The sequence below is a fragment of the Ceratotherium simum genome, chromosome 16 (assembly GCF_057802395.1).
Source record: "Ceratotherium simum simum isolate JZ-2026a chromosome 16, ASM5780239v1, whole genome shotgun sequence".
Classification (NCBI taxonomy): domain Eukaryota; kingdom Metazoa; phylum Chordata; class Mammalia; order Perissodactyla; family Rhinocerotidae; genus Ceratotherium; species Ceratotherium simum.
In genome coordinates this window covers 45,310,996-45,325,450 of record NC_141915.1, presented here as the reverse complement: position 1 = coordinate 45,325,450, position 14,455 = coordinate 45,310,996, and the positions used below count along the sequence as shown (strand labels likewise).

Here is a 14,455-nt window from a genome sequence, read left to right as displayed (position 1 = left end):
GAGAAGACCACAAATAGGAAAATATTATCTATTTCCATGATAAGAGGGTAATGGATACAAACACACACACAAAAAAGGTTAGATATAATATCAAAAACATAAAATGTGAGACGAGGGGAGTAAAAGAGTACAGTTATTAGAAAGAGGTCAAACTAAAGAGACTATCAACTTAATATAGATTGCTGTATATGTAAGTTTTTATATATGAACCTCATGGTGATCACAAACCAGAAACCTATAATAAACACACAAAAAACTGAGAGAAAAAAACCCAAACATAATATTAAAGAAAGCCATCAAACCATAAAGGAAGAGAGCAAGAGAAGAAGAAAGGAACAGAGAAGAACTACTAAAACACCAAGAAAAAAAGTAAAAAAAATGGCAGTAAGTACATACTTATCAATAGTTACTTTAAAAATCAATGGACTAAATTCTCCAATTAAAAGGCATAGGGTGGCTGATTGGATTAAAAAAAACAAGACCCATATATATGCTGCATACGAGAGACACACTTCAGGCCTAAAGACACTCACAAACTGAAAGTGAAGGGATGGAAAAAGATACTCCATGCAAATGGCAATGAAAAGAAAGCTGGGGTAGCAATACTCATATCAGACAAAATAGACTTTAAAACAAAACCTGTAACAAGAGACAAAGAAGGCCACTACATAATGATCAAGGGAACAATCCAACATTTGTAAATATCTATGCTCCCAACATAGGAACACCTAAATATATGAAGCAATTATTAACAGACATAAAAGGAGAAATAGACAGCAATACAATAATAGTAGGGACTTTAACACTCCACTTAAAGTGGAGTTAAAGTGAGTAAAGTGAGACTTAAAGTCTCAGTCTAGCAGTACAGAAATTTGTTTGTTTTCTACTTCAGTGGTTTCCAAATTTAGCCACAGAACTCTTTTTTTTATGATATACCATTTAATATCCCAAAAACTACAGGTAGTAGTTTTTCATATGCTGCCTTATAATCTATACCTAATTTGAGGAATTATTCAATGAAAAAATAATATATTTAAAATATAAATAGAAATAAAAATTCAAAAACACATGAGAAGAAGGTAGTAAATAACAAACAAACAAAGCCAATATAGTTACAGTGATCAAATATTAAAGTTACGTCTGAACTTTCTGGTAGCTCAGACACCAAGGGGAACTCAGGTTATCATCTAGACAAAAAAGCACACTGGTCTTTGGGAGAGAGAAAGTTTTTTCTGATATTAAATTTCAAGAGACATTTTTCATATTCATCACTAAATAACATAATGGACAATCTCTTCAGGAGATACAGCACAATTTTGATATGGTTTTTTTAATGCCAGTTCTCAAAAACAGCTGAGGTATATTATTAGGAAGTTGCCCCAAATAAGGCATTTCTACAAAACATCTCTTCATAAATATTTTTGGTTTGTCAAAGCTATACATGTCTGTGTATCCAAAAGTAGGTGGAAATGGTCAAAGAAGTAAACCTGGAGCTTCTGCAACCATAGAGGGCATTTAAAAATGTACAATATAAAGTGACTTGGAAGTGAATATAGTTTTGGCTTGAAGTCAGAATTATTCTTCCCACCTAAATGTGCAAAATAGAAAATATTCCTTCCTTTTCAGCACCACAGAGGTAAGAAAGGGCAGCTCATCAGAGAACCCAGAGGCCTGAGATTACATAAATACTATGCAAATCCAAAGAAGAAAAGGGTCCTTAACAGTATAATTAACAAACATTGTACTAAAATTAAACTTTCAGTTAGTGTATAAGGAGAGACTGAAAAAAAGGTGAAGCCCATACAAAGAAATAACCAAAGAAAACAAAGTTCAAATAACAAAAGAAGAGAAATCCAAACCTGAACAATAATTCTCTTAATGAAGAATTATAAATCATATCAGGAACCCACTATTTATCATATGTTAATATGTATCATACAATTACACTTTAGTTAAATTAGAGTAATTTGCAAATAGCCTAATTCCAAGTGCTGGTTCAGTCATTTTTCACTCTTTTTTTTTTTTGTTTTTTTTGTTTATTGCAGTAACATTGGTTTATAACATTGTAAAAATTTCAGGTGTACATCATTGTACTTCTATTTCTGCATGGACTACATCATGTTCACCACCAAAATACTAATTACAACCCATCACCACACACATGTACCGAATTATCCCTTTCACCCTCCTCCCTCCCCCCTTCCCCTCTGGTAACCACCAATCCAATCTCTGTCCCTATGTGTTTGTTTATTGTTGTTATTATCTACTACTTAATGAAGGAAATCATACGGTATTTGACCTTCTCCCTCTGACTTATTTCACTTTGCATTATACCCTCAATGTCCATCCATGTTGTCACAAATGGCTGGATTTCGTCGTTTCTTATGGCTGAGTAGTATTCCATTGTGTATATATACCACAGCTTCTTTATCCATTCGTCCCTTGATGGGCACTTAGGTTGCTTCCAAGTCTTGGCTATCGTGAATAAGGCTGCAATGAACACAGGGGTGCATGTACCTTTGCAAATTGGTGTTTTCAAGTTCTTTGGATAAATACCCAACAGTGGAATAGCTGGATCATATGGTAGTTCTATCGTTGATTTTTGAGGAATCTCCATACTGTTTTCCATAGTGGCTGCACCAGTTTGCACTCCCACCAGCAGTGTATGAGAGTTCCCTTCTCTCCACAACCTCTCCAACACATGTTGTTTCCTGTCTTGTTAATTATAGCCATTCTGACAGGCGTGAGGTGATATCTCATTGTAGTTTTGATTTGCATTTCCCTGATAGTTAGTGATTTTGAACATCTTTTCATGTGTCTGTTGGCCATCTGTATATCTTCTTTGGAGAAATGTCTGTTCAGGTCTTTTGCCCATTTTTTAATTGGGTTGGTAGTTTTTGTTGTTGAGATGCATGAGTTCTTTATATATTTTGGAGATTAAGCCCTTATCAGATGTATGGTTTGCAAATATCTTCTCCCAATTGTTAGGTTGTCTTTTCGTTTTGTTGATGGTTTCCTTTGCTGTGCAGAAGCTTTTTAGTTTGATGTAGTCCCATTTGTTTATTTTTCTATTGTTTCTCTTGCCTGGTCAGATGTGGTGTTTGAAAAGATGTTGCTAAGACTGATGTGGAAGAGCGTACTGCCTATGTTTTCTTCTAGAAGTTTCACAGTTTCAGGTCTTACATTCAAGTCTTTAATCCATTTGGAGTTAATTTTTGTGTATGGTGTAAGGTAAGGGTCTACTTTCATTTTTTTGCATGTGGCTATCCAGTTTTCCCAACACCATTTGTTGAAGAGACTTTCTTTTCCCCATTGTATGTTCTTGGTTCCTTTGTCGAAGATTAGCTGTCCATAGATGTGTGGGTTTATTTCTGGGCTTTCGATTCTATTCCATTGATCTGTGTGTCTGTTTTTGTGCCAGTACCATGCTGTTTTGGTTACTATAGCTTTGTAGTATATTTTGAAATCAGGGAGTGTGATACCTCCAGCTTTGTTCTTTTTTCTCAGGATTCCTTTAGCTATTCGGGGTCTTTTGTTGTTCCATATAAATTTTAGGATTCTTTGTTCTATTTCTGTGAAAAATGTTGTTGGAACTTTGATAGGGATTGCATTGAATCTATAGACGGCTTTAGGAAGTATGGACATCTTAACTATGTTAATTCTTCCAATCCAAGAGCACGGAATATCTTTCCATTTCTTTGTGTCCTCTTCAATTTCTTTCAGCAATGTTTTATAGTTTTCGGTGTACAGATCTTTCACCTCTTTGGTTAAGTTTATTCCTAGGTATTTTATTCTTTTTGTTGCAATTGTAAATGGGATGGTATTCTTAATTTCTCTTTCTGCTACTTCGTTGTTAGTGTACAGAAATGCAACTGATTTTTGTATGTTGATTTTGTATCCTGCAACTTTACCATAGTCGTTTATTACTTCTAAAAGTTTTCTGGTGGATTCTTTAGGGTTTTCTATATATAAAATCATGTCATCTGCAAATAGTGACAGTTTCACTTCTTCCTTTCCAATTTGGATCCCTTTTATTTCTTTCTCTTGCCTGATTGCTCTGGCTAGGACTTCCAATACTATGTTAAATAGGAGTGGTGACAGTGGGCATCCTTGTCTGGTTCCTGTTCTTAGAGGGATAGCTTTCAGTTTTTCACCATTGAGGATGATATTAGCTGTGGGTTTCTCATATATGGCCTTTATTATGTTGAGGTACTTTCCTTCTATACCCATTTTATTCAGAGTTTTTATCATAAATGGATGCTGTATCTTGTCAAATGCTTTCTCTGCATCTATTGAGATGATCATGTGATTTTTATTCTTCATTTTATTAATGTGGTGTATTACGTTGATTGATTTGCGAATGTTAAACCATCCCTGCATACCTGGAATAAATCCCACTTGATCATGGTGTATAATCTTTTAACGTATTGTTGTATGCGATTTGCTAGTATTTTGTTGAGGATTTTTGCATCGATGTTCATCAGTGATATTGGCCTGTAATTTTCTTTTTGTGTTGTCCTTGTCTGGTTTTGGTATCAGGGTAATGTCAGCTTCGTAGAATGAGGTAGGGAGCTTCCCCCCCTCCCCAATTGTTTGGAAGAGTTTGAGAAGGATAGGTATTAAGTCTTCTTTGAATGTTTGGTAGAATTCACCAGGGAAGCCATCTGGTCCTGGACTTTTATTTTTGGGGAGGTTTTTGATTACTGTTTCGATCTCCTTACTGGTGATTGGTCTATTCAAATTCTCTACTTCTTCTTGATCCAGTTTTGGAAGGTTGTATGATTCTAAGAATTTATCCATTTCTTCCAGATTGTCGAATTGGTTGGCATATAGTTTTTCATAGTATTCTCTTATAATCTTTTGTATTTCTGAGGTGTCTGTTGTAACCTCTCCTCTTTCATTTCTGATTTTACTTATTTGTGCCTTCTCTCTTTTTTTCTTGGTGAGTCTAGCTAAAGGTTTGTCAATTTTGTTTATCTTTTCAAAGAACCAGCTCTTGGTTTTATTAATTTTTCTATTGTTTTTTTGGTCTCTATTTCATTTATTTCTGCTCTGATTTTTATTATTTCCCTTCTTCTACTGATTTTGGGCTTTGTTTGTTCTTCTTTTCCAGTTCCTTTAGGTGCATTGTTAGATTGTTTATTTGAGATTTTTCTTGTTTGTTGAGATAGGCCTGTATTGCTATAAACTTCCCTCTTAGAACCGCTTTTGCTGTATCCCATAAATTCTGGCATGTCGTATTTTCATTTTCATTTGTCTCCAGGTATTTTTTGATTTCTTCTTTGATTTCTTCGTTAACCCAATCGTTGTTCAGTAGCATTTTGTTTAATCTCCATGTATTTGTGGCTTTTCTGATTTTCTTCCTATAGTTGATTTCTAGTTTCATACCACTGTGGTCAGAAAAGATGGTTGGTATTATTTCAATCTTCTTAAATTTATGGAGACTTGTTTTGTGGCCTAATATGTGATCAATCCTGGAGAATGTTCCATGTGCATTTGAAAAGAACGTGTATTCTTCGGTTTTTGGATGGAATGCTCTGTATATATCTACTAGGTCCATCTGTTCTAGTGTGTCGTTTAAGGCCAATGTTTCCTCATTGATCTTCTGTTTGGATGATCTATCCGTTGGTGTAAGTGGAGTGTTAAAGTCCCCTACTATTATTGTGTTACTGTCTATTTCTGTTTTTATGTCTGTTAATAATTGCTTTATATATTTAGGTGCACCTACATTGGGTGCGTAGATATTTACAAGTGTTATATCCTCTTGTTGGATTGTTCCCTTGATCATTATGTAATGCCCTTCTTTGTCTCGTTTTACAGTTTTTGTTTTAAAGTCTATTTTGTCTGATATGAGTACTGCTACCCCTGCTTTCTTTTCATTGCCATTTGCGTGGAGTATCTTTTTCCATCCCTTCACTTTCAGTTTGTGAGTGTCTTTAGGTCTGAAGTGTGTCTCTTGTATGCAGCATATATATGGGTCTTGTTTTTTATCCAGTCAGCCACCCTATGCCTTTTAATTGGAGCATTTAGTCCATTGACGTTTAAAGTAGCTATTGATAAGTATGTACTTACTGCCATTTTTTAACTTTTTTTTTTTTTTTCCCTCAGTGTTTTAGTAGTCCTTCTCTGTTCCTTACTTCTTCTATACAGAATTGATGGTCACTTTAGTTTGACCTCTGTCTGAAAGCTGTACTCTTTAACTACCCTCCTCCCTCCTTTTGTTTTTGATATCATATCCAACTTCTTTTTTGTGCATTTGTATCCATTACGTTCTAATCGTGGAAATAGATAATTTTTCCTATTTGTGGTCTTCTCTTTTCCCCTTAAATCAGTCCCTTTAACATTTCTTGTAACACTGGTTTCTTGGTGACAAACTCCTCTAATTTTTGCTTGTCTGGGAAATTTTTGATCTCTCCTTCCATTTTGAACGATAACCTTGCTGGGTAGAGTATTCTTGGCTGTAAGTTTTTTCCTTTTAGCACTTTAAATATATCGTGCCATTCTCTTCTAGCCTGTAAGGTTTCTGCTGAGAAGTCAGCTGATAGCCTTATGGGGTTTCCTTTGTATGTAACTTGACATTTTCTTGTGGCTTTTAGGATTCTCTCTTTATCTTTAATTCTGGACATTTTGATTATGATGTGTCTTGGTGTGGGCCTCTTTGGGTTTATCTTGTTTGGGGCTCTCTGTGCCTCCTGTACCTGGATGTCTGTTTCCTTCCTTAGGTTAGGGAAGTTTTCATCTATTATTTCTTGAAATAGATTCTCTGCCCCCTTGTCTCGCTCTTCTCCTTCCGGGACACCTATAACACGGATGTTAGTGCGCTTGATGTTGTCCCAGAGGTCCCTTAGACTGTCCTCACTCTTTTTAATTCTTTTCTCTTTTACCTGTTCACCTTGGGTACTTTCTTCTAGTCTTTCTTCCAGCTCACAGATCCGTTCTTCTGTATCCTCTACTCTGCTTTTGAGTCCCTCTAATGAATTTTTCATTTCCAGTATTGTATTCTTCATTTCTGATTGGTTCTTTTTTATATCTTCCATTTCTTTGTTGACATTCTCACTGAGTTCATCTATTCTTCTCCCCAGATCAGTTAGCATCCTTAACACTCTTAGTTTGAACTCTCTGTCGGGTAGGTTGCTCATTTCTGTTTCACTTAGTTCCTTTTCTGGGGTTTTGTCCTGTTCCCTTACTTGGAATGTATTCTTTTGCCTCCTCATTTTGCCTCTTTCCCTGTGCTTGTGTCTATGTATGAGGTAGGTCAGCTCGTCTCCTGCTCTTGGATAGGTGACCGTATGTAAGTGATGGCTTAGGAGGCTTCCAGTGTGCTTCCCTCAGTTCTCAATGTTCCAGGGGTGGCCCCTATGTGGGCTACGTGTGTGCTTCTATTGTGGCCTGTTAGCTCTCCCTATAGGCGCCGAGGGAGGCTGAGTTATGCTCCTGGCCAGCTGTTGTAATGCTCAGCTGCTTGTAGTTGTTGTGGCCCTTCAGTCTCTTTATCAGGTGTGAGGAGCCCCAGCACAGTTGGCTGCAAGTTCTAATACCACATCTGTGTTGCAGTATTTCTTTTAAGTGAGTAGGCCCCCAGCGTGGCAGGTTGTTAGGCTCAGGGCCTTAGAATTGCTGTAAACCTCTAGCCTATTAGGTCTCTTGTCAGCTCTCTGAGGATTGCAGCTGGGTGGGGCTGGCCTCAGGCATAGGAGCACCCAATTGTTTCAGGCTTTGGAAGGTGGGGCAAACCTCCTATGTGGGTCTTTGAGAAGCACAAGTCTTCTGCAGCTGACAAGCCCTGCCGCCCACAGGTCCACACACACAGTCAACACAGTCCTGCCCCGTGTGCGCGCCCCGACCTCCCCAAGCGGACCCAGTCTCTCCACGGCGGGAGCCCCACACACTCCGCCACCACCCCACACTCTCCACCCGCTCCTTGTGCACACCCTGCCCCGCTCAAGTCAGCTCAGTTGCCAGGCTGCAGAAAATCCAGTCACCAATCTATGCAGGCCCACACGTTGCCTGAGGGTTTGTTGTTAGGTGGGGCCAGTCTCTAGGGTGGGCTGCCTGCCCTGGCTGAGCTGGATTAAATCGGTGCTCTAGCGGGTGGAGCAGACCCTGGGCTAGCAGGTCTCAGGGAAAACTCCAATGGCGTCTGTGTCAGCACGCTCACACCAGGCCACAACAATGGCCGCCGCCAATGTCCCAGTCCCTGGAGAGGTCTCACCCCTCACCGAGATGCACTCAGGGCCTATTAGGTGAGTCTCTTGTCACCAAAGCAGTGTGCACCTTTCTTTCTGGTGATTTTAGGATGCTTTCTGGAACGGGTGAGTTTGTGCGCGGGCCCTTTAAGAGCCAGTTTTAGTTTCTTTGTGAACCGGGTTTTCTGGGGGTGCTCCCCAATGCTTTAGTAGCAGCAAAGTCAGATATTATGCCGCTGGTCTCGATTGTGCTGGGTCCACACAATGCCCACAGCGGGGGCGCTCCCGGCTCAGGGCCCCGCGCCTCCAGGGAGGTTGCGTACCTGTGAGCTGCTCCCGGCGGCCATGAAGCTGGCGGCTTGTGAAGGCGGCGTTTTTCCTCTCCGGAAGGGAGTCTCTGCCTCTTCCACCCCAGTTAGGATTGTCCGTTGTTGCAGGAGTTCCTCTTATCCAGTTTTCAGCTCTGTCTCAGGGGTAATTTTTCCACGAGTAGTTGTAAATTGGCTGTGTCCACGGGAGGAGGTGAGTTCAGAGTCTGCCTACGCCGCCATCTTGACTCCCTCTCCTGGTTCAGTCATTTTTAACAAATATTATTGTTATCTTCATAAGGTCCTTTCTCATAAGGTCCTTAGTGAAAGACAACAGCAGTCAAGACTAAGCAGAAGAGGTAAGTAGTACTCCCTAAAGATCACGGTCTTTTTTAGTTGTGCTGCACATTTGACATGTATGGAATAAAGACATTAGAAAATTACGCCAGTGTTAAATCAGTTTAAGACCATCTGAAAAGCCTATGTGGGGTTTTCCCAAGAGATTTACAACACACATATTATTATCTATCTCTACTCAACTGAAAATTCTTACTCACTTTCAAGTAGAGATGAAAATTCTGAATTGACCAAATTTCCCATAAACTCTTCTAAATTTACTGTTCCATCCTCTGAAAGAAAAATGCATGTTAGGGAACATGGGAAAGGTAAATGATCAGAGATAAGAGGTAGGTAATTATAATATAACTTCCATACTGAAAAACAATTCATAGATTTGGCTTTGAAATATAGTTAAAGATATATATTAATCAGAAAGACAGATTCATGAGTATCATTCAGCCACCCACACACTCATCCCCTATAGATCCTCCTTTGTGTGATGTTATTGAAAATAACTAGAGCTCAACAGAAGAGTAGGTAGAAAAAAGCCTTGGATATCCGTGAATCAGATAAACCCTTTAAGGAATCTTGAAAAGTTCAAACAGATGCATGTCAGCTAAGATAAAGAATACTTAGAAACATTAAATACTCACCTGTGAGAGCCACAGTCTTCAGTGTTCTTTCAATCACATCTTGGGGTAATGGAACTCCTAAATTTTTCATCATGGGGCCTAGGTCATCAGGATTGGCCACATTTTTCCTAATGGAGACCAGAGCTTTCAAAGGGCCTTCTATTCCTATATTCAAAAAAATATACAACATACTAAGTTTTAAAAAACACTCAAATATCAATAGCAGGCCCTGAATAATAATAATAATAATAATAAACAATAACAACTACTACTACTACCACTTATTGAGTATTCAGTCTGAGCTTGCTAGGCACTATGCTAAGTGCTGTACATATACCATCTCATTTAATCCCCCCAAAATTCTGTGAGGTTGCTAAATATTTCCCTTATTTAATAAATAAGGAAACCTAGCCTTAGAGAAGCTATTCTCTCCAGGCATATGCAGTTACTAAATGTGAAATCAATTTTTAAGTCCAGGGTATCTGATTTCATAAGCAGAATATTAACCATTATGCTAACCAAGTCATTGCAGATATTTAAATTTGAGATTTAAGAATGATTACACAAAAGAAATCTCAGAACATCTGCTTATACTTATCTTTATCATATCTGAAGCTAGGAATTCCATTAAACCTATGTTAACTAAGCATAAAAGTAATCTTCTTGCCAAAAATTGGGTAACTGGTCACAGATTGATGTGACTATTCTCAATTTTTTTCATTCAGTGGATTCTTGTACCAACATATACACACAAAAATGTCCCCCAAATAATGGAAAGATTGGCACTGCTATATCAATACCAAAAAAAGGCAATATTTATTTGTGAAAGTATCATGTATAAATTATTCATTCAATTAAGTAAAAATTTTTAAATGTTGTATTATGATAAACACTATCATATCATAAACATTAACCCTGTAAGAAATTTGCTTATAAACCACACACCTAGGAGAGTTTTATAGGCCCCATTTAGAAAACCAAGTATTCAGGACAAAACATTTTGTCAATCAAAAAAACATACCATTTTGGCCACATCCTAAACACCTAGGCTCTGGAGAACAATTTCATTTTGTACCTACTTAAATTAGGCCTTTTGAATTTAGTTCAGCTTCAGTTTTGGAAAGAATCTGGAGGAAATTAAGCCATTTCAATTAATCTCAAGAATATGGGCTGCTCTAAGGAGACTGAGGGAATCCAAAATAGTTGTGAATTTACTAACCTAGGCTCATTTAGTGTAAACTTCAAGGAAACCCAGAAGTTGCACAGACATCTCTAGCAGATGGAGATGCCAGTTAATTGAATACATTAAAACCAGATTACATCCAACATCTCATGGCTAAGGGAGTGGAGTAATGGGAAAAATACCGTGGAGGAAGCCAACATGTTTCAACATGTTCCTATATGTTTCAATAGTTAATCTTCTCATGATAAAAATGATAAAATCCCATTTTAATAAAGGGATAATAAGATAGAAAAAGAGGAGGGAACATTGATCTTATTCCCACAGGATTTCAGTAAAATGACCAAGACATTGCCAATTGATGGCAGCCATCTTGGATCACAAACTTGGATACTAGGATGACCCAATCAAGATAGAATTTGTATATTTACCCTTTTTGACTGATGGAAAAATATACTATAATTCCAGAAAATATAAGTCAAGAAAAGTTCGGGATCTCCTATTGATTCTTCATCCAAAGTAGATCTATTATACATATGATGTGCTTTACAGCATTAGAAAACTGTACAAATGCATATAATCAAAACTAAACAATCCCCCTCAAAATTTTTATTGTTAAAAACTTCTCACTCACTTGAACCTTTTGTAAAATATGGCGTTTGCTTCAGCCTTGTCAGGCAATCTCTTAAGTCCACTTTCCCTTCATCTGAAAATGAAACATAAAGGAATGAATGGTCTTTGGTCTAAAGATACAAAAGAATGAGGTCAGAAGATATGCATGCCTACTAAACCTTCAAAACCATAGTCCTATGATTTTCTAACTCTGATTCTGCTAAATACATCTCAGACCAACTACGTAAAAGAATGTGATTATGATGACTCTTGTGGTCTTTTATGTTGAAGACCAACGAGCATTTTATGGATTTTATACACACTTTAACCAATTCGGACTACTGTTTTGGTATGTTTTCTCTCTGATAGGATATTCTCTTACTTTTTCAGCATTACAAGTCCTACTATAACTACCTATGTTTTCACGGAAGACAATTTATCCACTAGAAGATAAGTACCATAAACCAAACTCAATCATAATATCTCAAGAAGACTATATACACTTATGAGCAAAGATATAGTAATAAAAGAAATGTGCAATCTTTTGCTTTCTATTAGTCATACTTGGAACTTAAGAAGAAAAAGTACACCACAAGGCTGTGCATGTAAGCTAAACACTCCACTGACAGGATTCCAAAAACACCAATGTAGTGCTTTGAGGATTGTGAGGAAATCAAACTGGTAGTGTGTTATCACCATACTAAGGCTTAGGCTTTTGTTTCATGGTCTTGAGACAGCTTCACAGCTCCTGACCAATAAGAACCCATGATTCAAACCTCAGGAGGCAAAGAAATAGGAAGAAGAGAAGATTATACTTCCCTAGGATAACTCAATATAAGTTTAATCCAGAACGAATTCTTACCCAAGCCTAATAAATAAAATCTAATGTTGTTAAACTCATTACATTTGATTCCTAATCACTCAGCTCTGTGGATTTATGAGTGAAGGTAAACAAGTTTTATACATAATAAATGACTCAGAAAAGGAAATACTTACTATCAACAGAAATGGATGCAAGCACCTCCCGTAAGTCTTCCTCTGGAAAACAAATCCCCAGGCCTTTCAACACAGATTTTACATCATCAACATCAATTTTTTCATTGGTGACTTTGTGTAAGGCCTTTGCAAGTTCATTAACCTCTATCAAGAGAAAATATTTCCAGTTTAGATACAAATTCTAAATAATTAACTTAAACCATAATTCAAAAAATTAGTATAGATACCTAACATTTTTTCTTTAAAGATGATACAGCACTCACCTTAAATACTATCTTGATGCACATATGTATTTAACTCTCATTTCATACATACATATAAAACAAAAGATCAATTATAAGGCAAACTCATAGTAGGAATTAAACTTTGGTATCTTTCTCCCACTATCCATCCATCTCTGCTTCCCATGCTTCCCACATCCTTTCCTTGCGTGTCCAGTGTTCTCGCTGCTGCCTCCTGTTACTGCCGCCTCGATTTTTCTCTTCCCATTCTTTCATTAAAATTTAACTTGTCTTATACGGACTCTCTTTTACTTAGGGCTGAGAACCTTGGTGTACATGATAACAGCTAATTAATCTGCTAATAGGATTGTTTTTTTAATAATTAGAAACTGTTAATGTAAGGGAGAGTTTTACCCCCATATGTCAGTCTCCTCTCTATTTAATAACAAACTCTTTAATAGTGGCCTAATATAGCTAATACCTTGGTACAAAAGAATGTCTTAATGGTAGGAATTTCTGATGCTGTGAAAGATCCTAGAAAACTTCTTTTAAAAGAGAGTAACTATACTTTATATCACTTTACAGAAGTAGTTATCTATTCTATCTAGGGAAAACCCATACTTGTTATATAATAATATAGTCAATCTAGATTTAGTACTTTGGGACCTGGATTTATAACATTTTACTGTGATGATTGAACTTCCTAGGTACAAAGTGTACTGACACTGCCTTTGTATTCAGGTAAAAGTTTTCTGCCTAGAAATAGACATCTAGAAATATGGTAGCTATAGAGTAGTTAGTAATTCCATTATGTATTTGGGGAATAACAAACTCAGCCATACTGTAATTTGCAATGTTATAAAGTGGGTATTTTATCATTCAGCATTTGAGCATCCCCAAATCTATTCTGCAACATGAACCCTTTCCACTTAACTATTCCCCACAGACATCAGATTTATTCTCACATATGTCCTGTAAGGATGCTCGTCTTCTCCTCTATAAAGTACATCTAAATCATCTCCCCATATTATTCCCAATCCAACAACCAGTTCAAAGTCCAACTGCTCCTTCAAGCTTCCCCAGACTATCATAGTTCATTCTGATATACCATTATATATAATAATTATATAATATCATTATATATAAGGTATATTCTCATTATACCTTAATAACTGTAGCTCTTATAGCCAGTGCCATATGATCTAGTATAAATACTATTTTCTAAATGTAAGTCTTTTTTCTCCAGTCTCACTATAAGCACCTTAAGAACAAGAACGTTGTGCTGTATTATAAAACTTCTGCAATCTCTACTGTGCATACCAAATGTACTCACTAAATACGTTACTCAATTATTGACTGTTCAGCCTTTTTCCTCCTCTGTTCCCTTATTGTTTCCATTCTTTTATGCTATTGTCAAATCTACCTACTATTCTATTTCTCCCCATTCTTTACTATTGAGCTTCTCAAATGAGTGGTCTATGTTTCTTGCCCCTATTTCATCACCAAATCTCTATTTTTTAAGCCCCAACAACTCTCCTTGAATGATACTACTTTATATTTGACTACACTTTTATAACTTATTAAGTACTTTTATGTGTGTTATTTCATTTGATGTGCACAAAAAAGTCCTGTGAAATACATAGGACAGGTACCATTATCTATAGTTAGACATATATATCTATATTTTACAGTTAGATTAAGTGACTTGCCCAAGATCATAACCAGGAAAACATTAGGCTACAACTGAAGCATTCTGATTCAGAGTACAATGTTTTTGGTATTACAAATAATAACAAATAACCTCTCAACCTCCTTCTTTGCCAAATCCAATAAAATTAGCCTTCACTGTCCTCTGCACAATTTGGGTAGCTGGCCACCCACCGTTACTTCTTAATCAACCTTCCTCCCTCCAATTACAGAATTAGTACACGCTATGTGTTTAATGCTAAAATCACAGAAAACACATAAAAGAAAAAAAGGA

General features: G+C 36.9%; 1 protein-coding gene across 1 annotated transcript in view; it reads right to left on the bottom strand.

Annotated features, from left to right (window-relative positions):
* Positions 1 to 14,455, bottom strand: part of LOC147915047 (uncharacterized) — a 111,770-nt gene that overhangs the window by 46,228 nt on the left and 51,087 nt on the right. Inside the window, exons 13-16 of the mRNA XM_087441351.1 lie at positions 12,254 to 12,397; positions 11,280 to 11,351; positions 9,487 to 9,630; positions 9,052 to 9,123 (exon numbers count right to left, since the gene is read on the bottom strand). Coding sequence (XP_087297477.1) covers positions 9,052 to 9,123; positions 9,487 to 9,630; positions 11,280 to 11,351; positions 12,254 to 12,397 — 432 coding nt within the window. The remainder of the gene's footprint in view (positions 1 to 9,051; positions 9,124 to 9,486; positions 9,631 to 11,279; positions 11,352 to 12,253; positions 12,398 to 14,455) is intronic.